This window comes from Microtus pennsylvanicus, chromosome 11 (assembly GCF_037038515.1).
Source record: "Microtus pennsylvanicus isolate mMicPen1 chromosome 11, mMicPen1.hap1, whole genome shotgun sequence".
Lineage (NCBI taxonomy): Eukaryota > Metazoa > Chordata > Mammalia > Rodentia > Cricetidae > Microtus > Microtus pennsylvanicus.
Window position 1 is genome coordinate 69,847,258 of NC_134589.1, and position 20,892 is coordinate 69,868,149.

At 50.0% G+C, this 20,892-nt stretch overlaps 1 protein-coding gene across 2 annotated transcripts in view; it reads right to left on the minus strand.

Annotated features, from left to right (window-relative positions):
* The window catches only part of Col23a1 (collagen type XXIII alpha 1 chain), a 285,085-nt gene that overhangs the window by 43,167 nt on the left and 221,026 nt on the right, over nt 1-20,892 (minus strand). Inside the window, exons 3-5 of one of the 2 annotated variants that reach the window (XM_075992729.1) lie at nt 19,654-19,698; nt 12,196-12,203; nt 10,209-10,235 (exon numbers count right to left, since the gene is read on the minus strand). In XM_075992729.1, coding sequence (XP_075848844.1) covers nt 10,209-10,235; nt 12,196-12,203; nt 19,654-19,698 — 80 coding nt within the window. The remainder of the gene's footprint in view (nt 1-10,208; nt 10,236-12,195; nt 12,204-19,653; nt 19,699-20,892) is intronic. The other variant, XM_075992728.1, reaches the window with a different exon arrangement.

The window sequence follows — 20,892 nt, forward strand, 5'->3', positions numbered from 1 at the left end:
GTCACAGCTTGGGAGGCCAGTCAGGACACCCTGCTTTTAGGATGCTTACCCATGCAAAGCTCTGCTAGCCTCAGGGGTTCCCCGTTGTTGGACTGGGTGACCATAGAGTGACAGGAACTGTCATTCACTGGACTCAGTGTGAATGGCCAGCCCTGGGGCTTCCAGGAGTTAACTACTTGGATCGCCTAGCTGCTACTAGGGATTCTGGGAATATTTCTCAGAGGGGTCGGGATACGCCCGAGGTCACAGTCTATGGGGACCTAAGGCTCACGCTTTCTCAAGTCATGGGAGCTTGCAGGAAGAGCTTCCTACCCCACACCTGTCTCCACTCCAGTCTTTATTGGGGAGACACGAACATGGGTCACTGGCCTAGTTCATGCCTGTGAACCTGCTCCTCCATGCAGTAGGCATGTGAGTGTGTGAAGTGAGGAGGATGCCAAGCAGCCACCAGCCTTCGGGTACCACTCCATGACGATATACTGGCAGCCAGCCAAGTGAGGAGGCACCCTCCTCTGCCTGGGGCCTGGACTCTCACAGGGCTATTTCCTCTCCGGCAGTGACCTGTGGTCAGGAGGCCCCGTGGCCCCTGGGACCTGAACACAGGAGCCTCCTGGCTGGCTGTGTTCATCTCCCTTTCCTTGACTGCCTCACCTGGGGCATTCAAGGGAAACTGAGGAAGGGAGAGCTAGACCTAGACAGCGCTAGCCCCAGGCAATGGCGGGACTCCTGAGGTACCTGTTTTGTTCACCTCAGTGAAGAGGGCTGGGGAGGAAGCCAGGATGGAGGCCCTCTTCTGCAGGCCCAGCTGGCTCTGCCTTTGAGGTTCCAATCTGGGGACCATTATGGGGGACTCAGGAAGTCTGCTTTCACCCCTCCTCACTCTGCCCAGCATCTAGGGGGCTGGGAGCCGCCCCGCAGGGGTCAGATGCGAATGAGCCAGAGGATGTTAAAATTTAAAAAAGCACATGAATTTGGGGGTATTACAGATGAATCATTTAACTAATTACATTTTTACAATCAAAGCTGTTTTTGAACTAGGGGAGTGTAAGAAAGCATATGAGTTTGTGGCGTTCGTGGTTCCTTTTTGTTCGCTTGATTAATTCCAAACAGTCCAACTGAGTTATTCATTTTGAAATTGGTCCCAGGCCGGGGCCCTGCCTCGCAGACCGCATTTCAGCCTCGAGCTCACACTGTCCTCTGGGACCTCGGTTGTTGATGCCCCGTGACTGATGTTGGAGACTTTGCAGGTCCTGCTTCCCTGGGCACTGTGAGTTTAGCCAGGCGAGGGCTGTGGGAGGTGCTGAGTCCCGGGAGATGCCTGCATGAGGGTTTCTGTTTCTAGTGAGACTTGCCCCATGCCCTGTGATAATCTGATTCCTCATTAAACCTTTTTATTGAATTTATTTATTGGGTGTTGCGTGGGTGAGCGCGCCATGGTGCCTGTGTGGAGGTCAGAGGACAACTCCCAGGAGTCAATTCTCTCCTTCCACCACGTGGGTCCTGGCGACGGAACTCAGGCGGTCAGGCCTGGTGGCACCTTAGCTGCTGAGTCGTCTTGCTGGCCCCAGATCCTAACCTGAGGTTTTTCACCTAGACTGAGCCTCACTTCTCAATTCTATCTTTGTCAGTAAACCACTGGGGTCTCCTCCTAGTGAGGTCTTCTTCCTCCTACCTCTGCCCTGAGGTGGGGACACCTTTAAAATATGTGGTGGAGGAAATAAGGGAGACCCTCTTCCAAATGCTGCTCATCAGAAGTGCTGCGGGAGGCTGCAGGTACACTCAGTGGAAGACTGTTCGCCCAGTGTGCAATTAAAATCTAAATTCAGAGCCGGGCGGTGGTGGCACACGCCTTTAATCCCAGCACTCAGGAGGCAGAGGCAGGCGGATCTCTGTGAGTTCGAGGCCAGCCTGGTCTACAGAGCTAGTTCCAGGACAGGCTCCAAAGCCACAGAGAAACCCTGTCTCGAAAAACCAAAAAAAAAAAAAAAAGAAAAAAAATCTAAATTCAGTCAAATACACGCATACACACACATCCTGCTGGGCTCAGTGGCAAATGTCTATAATGCTATCACTTAGACAAAGGAGACAGGAAGACTAGAGTTCAAGGTCATCTTGGCTGTGCTGGAAATTCTAGGCCAGCCTGGGCTACGTAGATTATTTGCATGCACATGATGAGATAGCTTGGGATGCAGACTGATTCTTAAGTGTGAAATTAGCACACAGCTCATATATGCTTTATACACTGAGTCCAAAAGAATCTCATTTTATTTTTATAATTTAGTTTTTGGTGTTTTGAGATAGAGATTCATAGCCTAAGCTGGCCTGGAATTCTCTGTGTAGCCCAGGCTGCCCTCAGATTTTTGATTGTCCTGCTTCAGCCTCCCAAGCACTGGGATTAGAGGTGTGTGCCATAGTGCTATGCTCCTGAAGGGGACTGGATGCAATGTTTCCAGTATACTGTGTGTGTGTGTCTGACATCAGGAACCTATTGTTCTAAACCACCCTTCCACTTCACTTCCTGAGGCAGTCTCTTAAGCAAACCCCAGAGCGGCCAGCTTGGCTGGTCCTGATGAGCCTGTCTCTACCCTCTGAAGTGAGGCCTACAGCTGGCCTATCATATGCTCTCACACATACCTGGCATTTCAGTGGGTTCTGGGGGTCTGAACTCTGGTTCTCATGCTCTTGAGTCAAGCATTTTGACTGCTGAGCCATCTCCCCGGCCCTGTACTTATGCTGTGGCTGTCACAGGTTGCGTGTGGGATTTTCCACTTGTGGCATGCTGTTGACATTACAAGCTTCTGATTGGGGCATTTCAGATTCTGGACTGGAGATGCCTAACCCACTCAGACCTGCCCAGAATTACACAGGGACTGGCAGTGCACCAGTCTCCACTGGAAGGCGGGTGCAGGAGCTGGCTGAGTTGGGTTACACCCAGCAATCCCTCTCCTTTCCCAATCTGTTGCTCACATTCCCTGTCTCTGGACACAGAGGACCACACTGTGTGGCCTGCTCTCTCGGGCCTTTTTTTCTGTGTGCACAGCACCTGTGCTTGCTCAGCATGGGAGGCCATCCCTCAGACAGAAGGTGTAGAAGATGAAGGCCTTGGCTTCCCTTCTGTGCACAGGGGCATGAGCTGTGTAGGAGCAAAGTAACCTGAGAGAAGTCAGTGTCTGGGAGTGGTGTGGTGTGCAGACTGGGCTGACTTCTAAGCAGGGTGAGAGAGAACAGAGATGGTAAAGAGGGAGGAGCAGCAAGGCCCTGGCAGGATCCAGAGATCTGGGATCCAGGCCCCCGATGCTTGCCACAGTGAGTCTGGAAGATGAGCAGAACCAAGGCCCTAGCCCAATCTTAGACTTGGAGCCTGCAGAACTGTGAGCTACACAAGCTCCCCCTCCATCCCTCCCTTTTGTTTGTATACATGTGTGTGCACACACGTGGGGGCCAGAGGTTAAGGCTGCTTCCGGGGACTCTGATGGCTTTGAGGATGCACTGCCAGTTCAGGAGGCATGGGACTGGGGAGGGGGGCGATCTTAGACTCTTGGTAGCCGTCTCTGGGAACAAGTGTTTTCTGGAAACAGAGTGAAATTTCTTTGTCCCTTTGTTTCCCGCTGCCTTAAAGAGCCTCTCCATCCAGTCTACAAGGTTCTGCACGCAGGCTCCGGACACCACCACCACTCCTCCTCCTTAAAGCTTTTTTATCTGAGTATATGTACACGTGCCTGCATGAGTTTAGGTGACACCATGTTATGAGCCTGTGGAAGAAGACATCAGATGTCTCGAAACTGGAGTTATAGGGGGTTGTGAGCCCCCTGATAAGGATGTTGGGGACGGAACCCAGGTCCTTTTCAAGAGCAGCCATTAACTGCTGAGACATCTCTCCATCCTCTGGACACTTCTTCCTCTTCCGCCACCTCCCTGCTACTTACTCCTCCCATCCTGGCCTCAGGTGGAGCTTCATGAAGCTGGCTGTAAATGCCATGACCTGTCCCCTTCTCTGAGAGTATTCATAGAGCTCTGCGTCTTGTCATTGAAGTCTCAGCCCAAATGACATTCTGTCCTTCTGGATTAATTGATCCAAATCACACAGCTACCTCTGTTATCTCCTCCCAGCACCCTCACCACACCCTCCTCTATTCTTTTTTCTGGTACATTCCACTGTTTTTAGGACTGTTCACACTGCCTCCAGAAGGTAAGCGGGAAGCCAGGAAGCCATGAAAGCTCAACACTGAGAGTGAAGAACATGAAAACTCTAAAGACGAAAAATCAAGATTTGCTTATAGCAACTAGAAGGCACAGTCTTATGTCTTCTGTTCAAAGGGTGAGAGGTGGAGGCAGGATAGACTGTGTGACAGACAAGTAATTTTCTTGCATATCTTTGAGAGGAAGAAAGGGATGTGAGAAACAATTTCAGGATGACTCCATTGTACCCGATGATCTCTCTCTCCTACCCCCAGCTGTCTAAAGACTGTGACTGGGTCTGATTTGCCTTTGCGCCTTCCCTGTGTACATAGCACAAGGCCTGATATCAAGTCTTCTACTAATGAGATGCCAAAGAGACTTAAACATGTGAAAGCTGATCCATTCCCCAAAGGCTGGAATGCCATGACTGGGGTTCTGCAGCCACCATTGATAATTCACAATGCCCGGTGCTTAGAACTCCCCGCTGTTGATCAGTAAAGACTGCTTGTCCCTGTCTGCTCCTTTCATTTTTAAACTCTATACCTGCAATTCTAGTCTTCACCACTAAGTGGCAGCACAACACAAACTTTAACAAACAGGCTACCTCTTTTTTAAGACTATGTCTCATGAAAATACACCCTAAATTAAAACAAGACACATACATATAGGCATATATTTAAAAACTTATCATATTGAAATAAATTAAAAGTATGATAATACCCACAGTTGGCCAGAGTTTGGAGAAACAGGCGACATTTGTGCGCTGTTGGTGGGAATGTAAATGAGTGCAGCCTCCCAGAGGGCAATTTGGCAACGCACATCAAAAGCCTTAAACATGTGCAAATCCTTTGGTGCAACAATTCAACTTCTAGGCATTCATTCTATGGAGATAATCACAGAAATAAGACTTCACTTACTCCCAGGATGTTGAGTGTAAGGATGAAAAATTATCCATATTAATAATAGAACTCGGAGATTGACTAAATAAAATTTTACATGTGATCAGATACTTTGTAACCATTACATACTGGAAGAGTTTTTAATGATGTGGGAGTGTCTCCTGATATATCCAGTGACAGAGCAAAGCATGTCCCTATAGCCTTGTTTTATAGTGGAAGCATGGGAACAAAGTTGCGTATAAAAAAACGCTAGAACAACAAGAAAATAGTGAGATTTATTGTCTGTGGGTGGTAGGAGGAAGGATGATTGCTTTTCTTTCTTTCTTTTTTCTTTTTTTTTTTGGTGCCTTTCTCTATTTCCCAAATGTTTTACAACAGACATGACATGCATTTATTGCAACCATAAGGTTCTGTTAACAAGCCCTTGGGGGCACGAGGGACAGACAGCCTCTGTTCAGGAAGGGCACGAAGACAGTGACCCCGGGAGCCCTGTCAGCTCTGACCCCCTTGAGTCTATAACCTGCCTCACAGATGTGGGTGGCCCCTGCTGCCCCCTGGCCCTCAGCCACTCCTACTGGCGGTGCATATGGACCTGGTTTCGGCTGGGGGGTGGGGCGGGCAGAGGGATGAATGAAAGAAGCCCAGGCCAGGGCCTCCACAGCTCCATCTTTTCTTGTTCTTTCTTCCCCCTGAGAGTCAATGGGAAGAAGAAAAATTTCCCCCCTCCTGAAATTTGTCAACAAAATGAACAGGGTCTCTAAGATGCCCTCAAACAAAAACAAACAAACAAACAAAAAATACCAACACTAAAATTTGGCAGCAAAACATTCTAAAACTGACCAATCTCAACATTGGGTTTCTAGCCAAATGCCTAGGTATACGCTGAGCAGATTTCCTCATTTTTCTTCATTAAATGTTTTTATTGCATTATCATTATTGTATTTATTTACTTGTTGGTGCGTATGTGTGTAGGCACGCACACCACAGTGTGTATGTGGAGGTCTGGGGACAGCTTTGTGGAGTTGCTTTCTCATTCCACCTTTTGCGTGGATTCTGGGAACTGAACTCTGGCTGTCAGGTTTGCACGGCAAGTGCCTATAGCCCTGAGCATCTCGCTGGCCCTTCTTTCCCATTTTAAAAAATATTTATGTCTTTAAATTGCTCTTTAGGTTTGCTTTATTTTGTGTGCGTGAGTGTTTTGTCTGCCTGTATGTATGGGTGTCTGATGCCTGTGGGGGTCAGAAGAGGGCATTGGTTCTCCTGGAACTGGCGTTGCATGGTTGTGAGTCACCATAGGTGCTGGGCACCAAACCTGGGCTCTTGGCGAGAACAAGTGCTTGTAACTGCTGAGCCATCTCTTTAGACCATGTTTATTTATTTTATTTTATGTTTTTTGGTTTTTAAAGACAGGGTTTCTCTGTAGCTTTGGAGCCTGTCCTGGAACTAGCTCTTGTAGACCAGGCTGGCCTCGAACTCACAGAGATCTGCCTGTCTCTGCCTCCCAAGTACTGGGATTAAAGGCATGTACCACCACCACCTGGCATGTTTACTTATTTTGAGTCAGGGTTTCACGTAGCTTAGGCTGACCTCAACTTCAATATGTAGCTAAAGACAACTTTGAACCACTGATCCTCCTGCCTCCACTTCCCAAGTGTGGGGATTATAGGTGCATGTCAACACTCCAGGTTTTATGGGGTGTGAGGCATTGAACCCAGAGGTTTATGGGTGCTAGGGGAGCACACAACCAACTGAACTCCAGCCTCACCCAGCAAGAAGACCTGGGTTTGGATCCTCAACGCCCAGGTGAAAGTCAGACATGGTGGCATGCATTGATACCGCCAGCCCTGGGCGCCTGGAGGGCGGGGGTAAGAGACAGAAAATCCCTGGAGTTTCCTGGCCGGACAATCCAGCCCAAATGGCACGCTCTGGGTTCATTGAGAGATCCTATCTCAAAAAAAAAAGTTTTCTTTGGGGGTGGGAGTGGGTAAGATTGATGGGGAAGACCACGGAAATCCATCTCCGGTCTCTACATGTTCATGCTGGGCAAGCGAACCTGTGCTAGCATGTGTGCATGCATGAGCTCTATGTTGGGGTGAGGCTATGGCTCAGTGGTATAGTAGTTGCCTGTTATGCATGAAGCCCTGGGTTCAGTCCCCTAGCACCACATCCAAATTATCTAAACTTGTAATTGTTCATTGTCATGAACAATAGTGCTCTATTCCAGCATATGTACCACATGTAACACGGGGCAGCCGTGCTGACCCCATGGGAGCCACTGATCACTGAGCATGGGCTGTGGGCCTGGCTGAAGCACTTCTGCTTTCCATAGGCCGAGAGAAGGAACTGAACCCCAACGTCACGGGTAGAAGTAGCCCACGACATCTAGCTTCTCCTTTGCTGGGACTGCTTTCTCTCCGGCAGTGGGTACCCCCTCCCCACATAGGTCTCAGGAAACAACCCATGTTAGGACCAGAACCAAGTGCTTTAGGGCACACAGCTTGGTGAGCAGGTGTGCACCCAGCATTGGTGACAGGAACGCCCCAAGTTCAGCAGTGGGCCAGCTCAGGTAGTAAAACGTCGAAATGGGGGTCCATATACCAGCTGGCAAAGAGTGATCATGGGCTGTGACGTCAGCTCTCTAGAGGACTTTTTGGGTCCCCTCATCGCTCACTGGACCCAGCTTGTCTGGGTGACCTGAGGAGCGGTTGCATGAACTCAGGGTGGTAGCTTCAGGCCTGCTGGGCCTTCACTGACCTCCTCAGAGAACTACCTGCATCAGGACATAGGGACCCCTGAGTTCCTGGCACACGAATCTTTACTTCTGCCCCCATGCCAGAACTCACAGATCCCCTCTGTGGGCCAGGCTTTAAGCCAGGTATCTGTCATACGCTACGTTTCATATTTAATTCCCACAGTGCCTTTGATGGCCCATTAGACGACATTGGTTTGCTGTGACCCGCGTGTCATGAGTGCTCCTTGTGAATCTCCTTTCGCCAGAAACCCAGCTTCCTGAGGAAAGGGGACGATCTCTACTGACAGGAAGGAGTCCGAGGTTCAGGCAGTTTTAGGGGTGGGGTCTCCTACTACAGGCTTCTCAGCTAGCCAGTGGCAGCAGAGATGGATTCAAACTTGCTGCTTAACCCCACACTTGGCTTCCTGCCATCTCCTCCCTCCCCGAGACCTGGGAAGAAAGCAGGGATGGCGCAGAGTGAAGAGGCCTTTACAGGGGCAGACGCCCTGGCAGCCATCACCAGCCAATGGCTCCGATGTTCTCAGCCAGAGGAGAAGGCTCCCGGGCCAGTGTATGTTCACAGTACACAGTGGAGACTTCCCACTCTCCTTTGGGCCTTGTATGTGCAGAGAGGCTCAACTTTGGAGAGTATGCTTTGGGATTTTTGCAATGGCATCAAAGCAAAGCATCGCTGGGAATGGGACTTGGAGTTTGGGATCTGGTTCTTCCAGGGTAGTGTGTTAAGATGCTCTCGCACACAGCTGGCCATGGCAGGGGGCTGCAGCTCCGTATCTGCTCTGAGGTCATGACTGGGCAGGGGTGTGCGGGTGTGGAAGGGGACAGCAAGATTCTGCTGCATGTTGTTCTTGGCCAGGATGGTTGGGAAGTGGGAGGGACCAGGTACTATTTTTTAAAAAAAATATGATATATTTCAGTAGACAGTGGGCTTGGTGGGATGCGATGCGTGTCACAGAAGAGAATCTGTATCCTAAAGAGAAACCTCGAGAAGGGTGGGTACGTTTTCCAAGTCTCCTAGGACCTAGAGGTTCTTGCTAGAAGGATTCTAGTCCTTCCCAGCTAGTAAGAATTTAACTGGGGACATAACCCTGCAAAAGCCTGTGGTTCCCCAAGATTGCTGCTGCTGCATGCAGGAGTCAGAGTGGGGGCTCGACTCCTTCCTAGTGAGAAAGAGGTTCTGGGACCCGGCAGGATCTGACCCCGGTGTGCTCTGGGGATGTCACGTTTCAGGCAGAGCTTTAGTCTGAGAGGTCAGATGCCTGCTGGGGAAGCTGCCGCAGCCACCCTTTGGGAGACTCAAAAGGGGCCTGAACCTAGCACAGTGTTGCTTTGGGCACAAGATTATCACATCCTAGAGAGCTATATACGACTTGTTTTGTCCTTGGTGCAGAATTGTTACCTCTTGGTCACATTTCATCTCCCACTGTGTTTGAGGCCTTAACGGTCTCATTCCCAGAGGAGGAAACGGAGGCTCAGAGAGGGTGTGCACCTTCAGCAAGCTATGGAGCTGTAGGTTTAGAATCAAGCCCAGGTCTCCCTGATACTCAAGGATGGGCTGCTTTCCTCAGCCTTCCAGGAGGCGTGCCCTGCAGGGCTGGGGACCACATCGCCATTGCTAGCCAGCTCTGACTCTAGACGGATTTCTTAACTAGCTGGCATTACCCTCCTTGAATCCTCCTACCTGAAGGCAGAGAATAAACCCTTGCCTCTGACAGACACCCTGAGCTCTGTTCTACAGGCCTCACTCCTTTTTTGATGAAGCAAAATCTTACTATGTAGATCAGGCTGGCCTCAAACTCATGTGAGTCCTCCTGCCTCAGCCATGTATCGCCACACCTGACTTGGTCCCTGTGTCTTCCAGGGCATCAGTCCTTCTGGAAGTTACTGTCATCTTCCTTAAGGCCCCGATGGCAGCAGCATGGTACCTCAACTCCTTGTCATTGATATGGTACTCATTTGTTCTGGATAGGGACATCAATCCAATTTTCATACCATAAGTGCCAAACTGGAGCTAATCAGCTCCCTGATTCTGAGTGGTCAGACCCCAGGGAGTCCCTGCCACCAGGAAGAGGTCTAGTTATGTCTCCTAGGAGGGTATGCCCAAGCCAGCCAGGGTCAGACCCCAGGCTCAGCAGATACACTGGACTGGAAGGAGAGCTGCGTTTTGGAAGCCTCTTTGCTTTGCCTGGGAGGCATCTCAGGGAGGCTGTGAGGTTAGGGTCTGCCCAGAGTGTACGCTGATCTTTCTATAGAAGGGACCAGCCCAGCAGCTGAGGAGTGTAGCAGGAAGCTCGAGTGAGACAGCTCAGTCAAGGTTCAGGAGGAGAGCGCCGGATTAAGAGGAGGAGGCAGAGAGAAAACAACAAAAAAATGTCAATTACCGGGTAGCCATCTCGTCCTGATTGCCCCTGTGGTAATTAATAAGCCATTAATAATCAGAGTTTTGGCAGAAAACCATATGGCAATGCTTATAACTCTTTCCGGCCATAACCCCCTGCTGTTCTCTGGTGGTTTGCAGAGTACTAACGCTGCCAACAATAGTGTGTTGTTTCAGGGGGGCGATGCCAGGGCTCTGGTAGGTCAGATGGACAGCTACTTTCTCCCATCAGAGCCATGGGGAGGAGACAGGGTCCTTCCTCAGAGCCATCAAGGCACTGTACCCATAAGTGTCACCTCCATGTCAGTCCTGGCACAGGACAGAGAACATGTGGTCATTTAGGGCTGGAAGGATGTGTCACAACCACTATGACCAAACGAGGGACTGAAATGTCCCTTCCATGAGGGATGCAGTAGGTACTCAGTTCATCCTCGCTCCTACTGGGTCAGGCTGAGCTAAGAAAGCTCTGGAAGCTAGCAATATGGGGAACAGGTATGGCTACTGATGGTTTCTCTGTCCCCCAGCTCAGGTTAGGTCTGTTCAAGGCCACTAACATTAGAGACAGGGTCCCACACATGGACATCCGCCTCCCTCTGCAGTGGTAGCTAAAGAATTCCTGTTTGTTCAACCCGTTTAATATTTTAACAAGGGAGCCAGAACCAAACCACGCCTTAGCCCCTGCATTTTGCATTTCTACAACTTTGCACAAGCTGCTTCTGAGGGGCCTCAGGGAGATGCCACCAGGAAGTGCGCTTGTGGCCAAAAGCCGACACAGTTTTGTTGGCCTGCCTTTTCTTTGGCTTAAACTGATGCTGCACACACAGAGGAGCCCAGATTGTGAAGGGTGCTGATGCAGGGTGGGGATAGTCAAGGGAAGCACAAGTCAGAAGAAAAATGGCTCAGCTGAGAAGAATTCCTTCGGAAGGTTAATTTTGGCTCCGGCTGACTGTCAGTGTACTGTTTGAATGGATGCATAGGGATTTATCTGGGCCCGAGAATCCGCCAAGAGGAATCAGAGGCAGACACATCCATAATGCGGAGAGAGTGGGATTTCCAGGGCCACGGAGTCACTGCCATTAAAGCAGCCTCTGACCCAGGCAAACTCAGAGCTCCCCTTTATACCCCCTTTAAATGTAGTGACATTTTTACTTCCAGTGCTGCCTCAACCGCTCTGTCAGCCAGCCAGGCTCACGAAGTCCCAGCTAGGAGCAAGATGTGCTGGCTAAGAAGAAAGATGGACTCTGTGACCTGGTGTTCGAGCCCAACTTGTCTTGGAACCACAATATCAGCAGCCACTTAACACTTAGGAGATATGAGCCGGCATTTAACATTTTAAGTGGAACCGGAGATTTGGGGGAGGAGTTGCTAGGTTCATATGAAAAGAGGCTGGTTTAGAATGTTCTAGTGGGTAAGGCAAGGTCAGGGAATTCTTCTGCTATTTAAGAACTAATTCAGCCTCTGTCCGGGATGGAACCTTTTATGTTTGTTTATTTCTGAGATAGGTTCTCATGTAGCCCAAGCTAGCCTCAACCTCCCTATGTAGCCAAGGATAGCAACCTTTTTGCCTTCACTTCCCAAATGCTAGGATTATAGGTGTTTATTATCACACAGGACTTTTTTCTTTTTTCCTTTAAAGACAGGGTTTCTCTGTGTAACAGCCCTGACTTTCCTTGAACTTACTTTGTAGAGTAAGCTGGCCTTGAACTCACAGAGATATGCCTGCCTCTGCCTCCCAAGTGCTGGGATTAAAGGCGTGCGCCACCCCCGGCTGGCACCACACAATGTTTTATGTGGCACCGGGGATCCAACACAGGGCTTGTACACGCCAGGCAAGCAGTCTGCCAACTGAGTTACAGCCCTGGCCTTTTTCTTTGTTTTTAAGCCGCATGCCTCCCTCACTAAAAGCTGATTCCATGGGAGTTAATTTCATAGAGAGAACCAAATAAATGTCTTATCTTTCAGGAGAACAGCACCAAGTCCGCGACACTTACGGGAGGACCTGCAAGACACAAGCAGAAGAGCCGCTGTCAGCATTGCTCTGGCCACGCCCTCCCTCATCAGCTCAAAGTTTCAGCGGGGTCACAATATTGCCCACAATGGCCCTGCAGACAAGGGTCAGCCACAGAACCAAGAAGAGATATTTTCATCCTCAGAGGGGCCTGGGTGGCCGTGTGGGGGGCAATGATGGTTCCCGCATGCATGGGTTAGTGTGTTCATTGCATGAGGCGGGTTGGTGCTCATTCGTGCTACACTCTGGAAAGCTAAATATGAATTAGATCTGACTTGTCCAATGAGCAGGTGTTTGGGTTTTACCAGGGAGGAGAGAGATAAAGAGGAAAAACATTTTGGGTAGAGAGGGAAGGGTGGGGATGAAGGCATGCGATATTTATGGTCGTGTAGAGGTGAGGTGGATCACTATAGCCCAGTTCTGGGGTTAGATGTACATGAGGAGACTGAAGGAACAGTCTAGAAATTATGATGGTAGCTGCAATGAGGCTTGCCCACAGAAGATAATTGGTGCTGACTCTGGTCTCTGAATAATACGCTCATACACACACACACACACACACACACACACGCACGCACACAATCCTTGAACAAAATTGTTTCTGCATTGAATAGGCCATTGCCATTATTCAATGACATTATAAGTAGAACAGCAATTTGCATCTCATTTGCACTGTATCAGGCACTGAGAGATGATTTAATGTATCTGTGAGGATGTGTGTATAGGTTATATCCAAATATAAAGTCATTTTACATGGGGACCTCAGCATTGGTGGGTCCCATGGGTGTGAAGGCTAGAGTCAGTTAAGGGGCAGGGCATCCTAGAAGATGGTCTCTCAGCTCCCCAAATCAATGTATCTCCCACAAATGCATGCTTCCACCAAACCTGCAACTCCTCCATTCCCGTCACACCTCAGGCCCTACCCAGTAGGAGGAGGCGGCCCTTGACAGTCACAGGAATAAGGAGTAGGTCTGCATGGCCAGTGGGGAGCTGGGAGCCTTGTGGGTCAGGAAGGGGACCCAGCAGTGAGGACTAATGAACAGGCCTGCCTATCACAGTGTTCCTTCAATAGACAATTTAGAAAACAAAATAACAAACAAATGAACCAAAAATAGGGGGCCTATGCTGACCTGGCCTGCTCGGGAAGGGGGTTCCACTAGGTCTGGTGGGAGACGAAATGAATCAGAGAGCAAGGCAGGGGCAGGGTGGAGAGAAGCAGAGATGGAAAAGTTTGGAATATGCTTCCAAATCCCTGACTTTTCCTGAGATGGAAATGGAGCAGGGGAGGGAAGGCCGGCCAAGCACAAGGTCTGTTTCCATGTGATGGAGAGAGGAGGGCTTGATGCTATGGTCAGTGTAGGGGGCACTGAAGATTCAACACGATGAAGGCTGCAAGAAAGGCTGGAGCAGACGCTGGGGTGCACTGCTGCTACCCTTGGCAGGTCCCAGCAGTGGCATCAGGCAGAGGGGAGAGTCTGGAGAGGCTTGGCACAGAGGAGGGACAGGACTTTCTGGGTGACAGATGGTTCATGAAGGTAGGAGATTTGGTCAAGAGCTTTCACTAGATGCGTTAATCTTCTCACCACTGATAAAAGAAGCTGCGTTTTCCCTGTCTAGACTGGGCCCGAGCAGAGCATGAACAGCAAAGACTCTGAACTCACAGTGATTGGCCTTGCTTCCTGTATTCCAGAGAAGAAAAAAAAAACCACAGAAAAACTCACTAACCACCGTCTTGAGACTAGATGAACATGCCTGTCTGTTCCAGTCTGTGTGCCTGCCCCTGGGCCCATCTTCCTGTTCATGCCCCTCAGGTTACTAGAGGAACTGACCCACTCCAATTAAGGCCAGCTTTCCTGTTTGCCTTTCCTGGAATGATTGACATCTGACAGGTTCCCTGACGCCCACCCAGCTCAGGGCCCGCAGGTACACACACTAATAAACAGGCACTAAAGAGACAAGAGCGAGAGCGGCAGGAGCTGCCTGTTGGGCCAGCACCTCTGTTAAACTCTTTGCACTTTGTTATAGAGTTTACTGGCTTGGTACAGCCTCTGGAGGCAGATTCTCTGGTCTGTAGCCAGTGGGTAACCCAAGAGAGATGGCTTGGGAGGCCACATGGCTTAGGTCATCCAGGGGTCTTTGCTTAGAAAGTGAGGCTGGTTCAGGTCCCCCAGTGGACCACATGGCACCCCATGCCCTGAACCTGGCTCTTCAATGCGTTTTGCTCTCTGACCCTTGGGCATACAGCTTTCAAACACATGTTCTAATCCCCGGAATGTGGGAGCAATTAAGTCAGAGCCAGATGACTTGGCCTGAGGAAGTAAGGGGTTTGGTGAGTCCCAGGACTGTCTACAGAGTGCCTGTGGCCTGCCAGGGCTTCCCAGTCTGGGAGCCATGTTCACCCACACCTTGGGTGGTAGGGGGGACTGACTGCTTGGGTGAGTGAGCTGCTTTGTTTGGTGCTGACAGGTGGGCGGTGGGTCATATGGAACAAGGTCAGTCATTTCTCTAATGTCTCCTAAAGGTAAGTTTGATCTTGCTGCGGAGTGTGTCTGCTGGCTTGGCAGGGTCCACACAGTAGAGGTGGTGGCTGTCCTTGTGGTTTGAGGGTGCTCAAGTCACTGTCCTTGTTACCAGCCCCACAACTGTTACTGTTATCTTAGACACTGCTCCTCACCTGCCTGTTACCTGCTGTCCTGGGTTGAACAGGCTTTCTGCCTTGCTCACATATTAGCTGGGTCCAGTGTGGTGCCACGGCCAGGATCTACACCCCTAGAAACCAAATCCTTCCTTGCATGAGCTCAAGACCTTCTGCTATGTTTCTCAGGACTCTCTAGGGAAGAGAGTGACCCAAGGGTTTTTAAACAGAGTTTTATGTAGATGGAATAAGGCTGAGGCAAACTCAGAGGCAGTGTGAGCTGATGGGGTCGGGGGTGGGGAAGTGAGATGGGAGTTGGCGTCTGTGAATGTGGGGAGTACCCAGGCCTGCCTTTCTGGATGTTGAGGAGGACTGAAGGTGTGTGTGTGTGTGTGTGTGTGTGTGTGTGTATGTGCTTGTGTAAGTATACACTCATGTGTGTACATACACCCATGTGAACAACCAGAATAACTCTAGCACAGGAGAAACTGAGCACAGGCTGGAACTAGATCACATTCTCTCTCACATACATACAAGCATGTGCATGACATATGCATAAGTGTACACAAGCACACATATGCACAGAGACCTCAGGAAAGAGAAGAACAGCTGTGTGTCATCCCACAATTCCATTGTGTCATTTCACATTGAAGAGCCAATGGCCCCAAGACTGACTGGACCACAGAGTGAAGATACTCTTATTTAAAAGGTGCTCTGGAGAGGCTTCCAGCCTTTTGGGAACATCAGGTACAAATCTCATCTCTGGAATTCAGCGTCACACAGGATTGCCGCGGGAGGGAAGTTGGCCCAGGGAACCATACCAGACACTGTGCTGGGTTTTCCAGGGGCAAACTAGCCAGGAGTAGGTGAGAACTCCATTCTACTTGGACCAGATGGACCTGTGGACACTGAGGGCAGGGAGGACACTGTCCAGGGAAAGGCTTTGACTGGGAGAGAGACCAATGAACTGGCCCCATGGATGGCAGGTGCTCTCTGTGGGAGGATAACGTTCCAGTCAGGTCCTGTCCCAGCACTCCGAAAGAGCCTTTCTCCCAGGGGCACAGGAAAAGGCCTGTTTTGCATAACAGACGGTGACAATGCCAGGAAGCGCATGTATGGGAAACTATCTAGAAATAAACACCAGGTCCATCCAAAGTCAACCAGAGAGGGACATCTGCTCTGTGTGACTCTCGCTGGCTCTGACAGGGAGAAACAGCTCACACGAGGGCTGCAGAGGGGGCTGTCAGCTTGTTCAGTGGTCAGCCTTAGACAAGACAGAGTTTCCCTTGCAGCCTCGTTTCTTATTCTGCAAAATGGGGGTAAGACTATAATTCTCACCTCGCAGTCCTCTGGGGATCGTGTAAAATGTAGGGCTCTAGAGGACCCAGCACAGAGCTGCAGGGGTGCAGAGACCCTAGGCTGTCTATGTTTCTGAGCTGCTGTGAAATGTGTGCAGGATGTGCAGGGGTGAGCAGATGGCCCTCCCCCACAGCGGGACATCATTTCTCCTGTATGTCCAAAGCTGGTACCATTGGGTCACACAACTCTTTGAGGAAACTCCATACTGATTCCCAGCAGGCTCTTCCACTAAGAGGGCAGAGACTCCCTTTCTGCATATCTGCACCAGCATGCCTGTCTTCAGTCCTTTGGCCACAGCTGTCCCCAGGGGGCGAGGTGATGCATCCCACAGTTCTGATTTGCATTCCCCTGATAATTAGTGAGGAGAATGTTTCCCCGGTTGGACATTTTTGCTTTTGTTCCCCGCTCCTCTTCTTTAGAGAAAGGCTGACCAAGAACTCACTCTGTGGCCCAGCCTGACCTTGAGTTTAGGATCATCCTGTTTAAGTCTCCCAGTGCTGGGATTATATGCCTGCCACACCCAGCTGCTGCTGGCCATTTGCACGTCTTCTTTGGAGAGACGTCATTTGAGATTTGTATCTGGGTTTGGTATGTACGCATTCATATGTGTGCTGATGCAAATGTGGACATGTGCATGTGGATGCTGGAGTCAGGCTGAAGTGTCATTTCTCGGTCAATATCCATAGTGTTTTAGAAACAGGGTCTTTTCATTGACCTGTGTGTGTGCGCGTGTGTGTGTACATGTGTCACCAATTCTGCAGAGCTGGCCAGCCAGTCTCAGGGACCTGTCTGCTTGTCCCGGTCTCCTCAGCACTGGGATCACAAGTGCAGGCCACCGTAGCATTTTACAAGGGTGCTGGGGATCAAATTTGGCTCCTCACGCTTGAGCTGCGAGCGTTTTTACTGACAGAACCGTCTCCCTAGCCCCATAATGGTTTTTTTTTTTGAGTAAACTGAGGCACATTATATTTTGTCCTGAACAAGGTGACAGGGTTTCTCATCTCCTCCAGAAATGATGTCAGTGAGTAGACAGTGACAGACAAGGAAACCTTTGTAGGAAGAAAACAAGAACTGAAAGAGGAGAGTACCAGGTAGGGCTTGCAGAGGGTCACATGAGGCAGAAGAAGGGGAACTAGCTCCCCAAGTTCACCATAAACCCCTTCAGCTTCCAGGAGTCAGGCACTCAGGCTCCCAGTGAATTCTGGGAGCTTACGGGAAGGCTTCTGTAGAAGGAAAAGAAACCCAGGCCCAGCTCCCAAGAGGAGATTGGGGCATCCATTGAACCTTTACCATCTTCTGTGGGGCCCAGCCAGCCCAGGGTCCTTTTGTTGGGGGGCTCCCTCTGGCCCCATGGTTCCTCACAACTGTGCACTGTCTGTGATGTTGTTTAAGGCATGATTGCACATACACTAGCCCACATATTTACATGCCAGATGCTGGAGGTGGGGGTAGCCCCAGGGTTACAGAACGCTTTCTTAGAGGAGCCACCTGAGTCTGATTTTTGAGGATAAGAATGAATACACCATAAGAGCTCAGGTAAAAAAAGCTTGTCTAGGCCAGGGGAGGACTTGAAGGTTTAGAGGTCACAAGGCCCTGGACAGCCAGAGGGAGGCTGCATGTGGGGGGAAGGGTGGGTGGTGAGAGCTATTGGAGGCTGTGGCCATGGGGACAGAGAAGGGAGCAGAGGTGTGAGATAAAATGAAGAGATGGAGAGGGGCTTGGTGTGGGGAAGGATCAGGGATATCGCAGAGGAAGCAAGTGGCTGGATGGTGTCTCCCAGAGACGGAGATGTCTGGGGAGGGGACAGGGTGATGTGTTCAAGGGGTAATGTATACTCTCTGGGGCCTGAGGGAAGGAGGCACCATCAGTGTTCCGGGGCAGCTGGGGCCACAGGAGTGGGATGCTGTATGGAGACAGAAGTGAGGGCCAAGGGCAGACTCACTTAAGAGGCAAGTGGTACCCAACTGCAGAGACTGGAATGTCGAGGTCAACAATGTGTGTGTGTGTGTGTGTGTGTGTGTGTGTGTGTGTGTGTGTGTGTGTGTGTGTGAACTGGCTGGAGAGAGCCAGAAACACTCAGGGTTAGCAGTGAGGGTCGAGGAAGACAAAGGCAGGGAGGAGCAAGCAATTCTGCACCTCTCAGCAGTTAATGCATGCTCATGGGATCATTAGCTCAGAGAACACATAACCAGGAAGTGTCTTCTTGAAGCAGCACCAGACACCCAGGGGGAAGGGATTCCAATCGCTTATCCATAATCAATCTATCATACTTAGAAATATAATCCTATATCCTTAGGCAGCAAATGTGTCATCTGATGCACAGACTTTGCACTAATCCCACTCACAGCTCTGAATGTTTGTGTACATAGTTGCCTGAATCTCATTCAGTTGATCTGAGATGATTAACATCCATCCATAACACATGTTGTGTATTCTCTAGAAAGTACAAATGAACACCAAAGGGAATGCAGGCACATCAGCATTTAAACTTACTTAAAAATGAGAGAGAGAGAGAGAGAGAGAGAGAGAGAGAGAGAGAGAGAGAGAGAGAGAGAGAGAGAGAGTGTGTAGGTATGTACATGTGAGTGTAGTACCCACAGAGTCCAGGAGAGGTCACTAGATTCCCCTGAAGTTGGAGACGTGGTTGTTAGTCACCCAATGTAGGTGTTGAGAATCAAACTTGGGTTCTTTTTAAGAGTAGCAAGTGCCAATGAAGCCATCTTCTGGTTCCCTGATTTTTTTCCTGATAGCTGACTAAGAAAGAAAGGAGAGAGGGAGGAAGGAAAAGAGAAAGAGAGAAAGATGAAAGGAAGAAGGAAGGAAGATAAAGACAGTGACATGTCTTGCTGTAGCCATGTTACCATTAGCTACTTTGGCCAAGATGAAGACCATAAATGTGAGAAGGTGAGGAGTAGATGGTTCCCAGGGAACCATGGTTAGGCTTTGGGAGGAGAGGGAGAGCTCTGAGGGGCTCTGCAGAGAATGTTCATTTTGGATGCAATGAAGGTAAGGGGGGAAAGGTGGCTGTTGGGGCAGGGGAGCCTGGGGTTTGCATGGAAGGTGCTGAAAACCTCTGACTCTGCCAAAGGGAGGAGGGGCAGAGTCTGGGAGGAAGCTGAGACCTACAGGGGACCTGCATCCTGTGAAGGTCCCATGGCAGAGAGCTGGCAAGGTTTCTGCTTGCTGTCATAGAGGGGCACTGTTTCAGAGTGGGTGATCAAGAATTGAGATAGATTCAGGGGGAAGCTGAGGACATAGAGGGGCTAATTTGGGATTGTGGATGCCAAGAAAGTGATATGAGACATGGTGATCCAGAGGTAGTAGCTGGCATTTTAATAAGGAAGACATGATCCAGGACCAGGAAATAGGTGGTTGACACCTCCAGCTGGGAACAGGGTCCATGGTGCGTCTCTTAGGAGGTTTAGGAATTAAGAAAATTTGACTCACCGGGGTCGCCTCTTCGTCCAGGCTTGCCACGCCGTCCAGGGGGACCTAGACAGGAAAATAAGGATGGATTCATTGAGAAGGAAAGCCAATGTATATGCACATGGCCTCTGGCTGCCAGCTCCCCACCGCCAGCAGAGCTGGCCAAGCTCACTCACCCATCCCTACAGAGTGCCCCCTGAGACTAGTGGAAGGACATGGTGGAGAGACCCTCTCCCTTCTGCCACTTCCTGCCTTTGTTCTTCCAGGCCATGCTGCACACCCTTCACCCACTGCTATTCATTTCCCCATTCCCATGTCCTCTCCAAGCTAAGAGTCCCTCCTGGGACAAACTTCAGATTTGGGAGAAAGATAAGGCCAAAGGCGAGAGTTTTCTCACAAAAGCCCCCCAAAATGCATCACAGTGTTCTGTAAAGTAAAACAAAACCCCCAAGGTAAAAATCAATGCTGTCACGGTCAGGATATTCCAGGCTAAATTTGGCAATCATAGGCACTACGATGTCCCTTTAACTTCTTTCCACCGCTCACTTGAACCTCACCCTTCACCCCTAGCCACTGCTCACACGCGTGTGCTTCAGTGCAGCCACAGGCACACCGCTACACGTTTTTTTGCTGATCCAGGCCTCCTTTCACATGTTTAAGCCTCTCTCAACTTACATTGCCCTCCACCCTTGCCAGTCCCCAGGCCTGAATGATCTGGACATCAAAAGAGAAGGCTCCAAGTCACAGGTCAGCCTTGTGCCCTGAATCTGAGGTTCTCATATTTGGTCGTGCACGACAATGGGGTCTGAGGTACTGGCAGAATCCACTGCAAACATCGCTTGTGTCCCTCTGCCCTGGGCTCTGCCTTCTTGTCCACTTCTCTTAAGTCTGCTTCCTCCACAAAGACAGAAAGCTATATGTATTTGTAGATGAATTAATCCTTTTCTCCCCCCCCCCTTTTTTGAGAAAGGTTTCTCAAAACCACTCTGTCCCGAAACTTCAAGCTGGCCTCAAATTCACAGATATTTGCCTGTCTCTGTCTCCTGAGTGCTGGGATCAAAGGCATGTGCTATCTCTGCTTGGCTTCTCCCCGCCCCCCCTTTTTTAGCTGAGCTGTGCATCTTTAATCCCAGCACTCTAGAGGCAGAGGCAGCAGGTCTCTATGAGGACCAGGCTAACCTGCTCTACGTAGTGAGAATTTGTCTTGAAAAACAGAAAACAAACAAAAAAACCCCAACCTGAAACAAAACCAAAACCCCA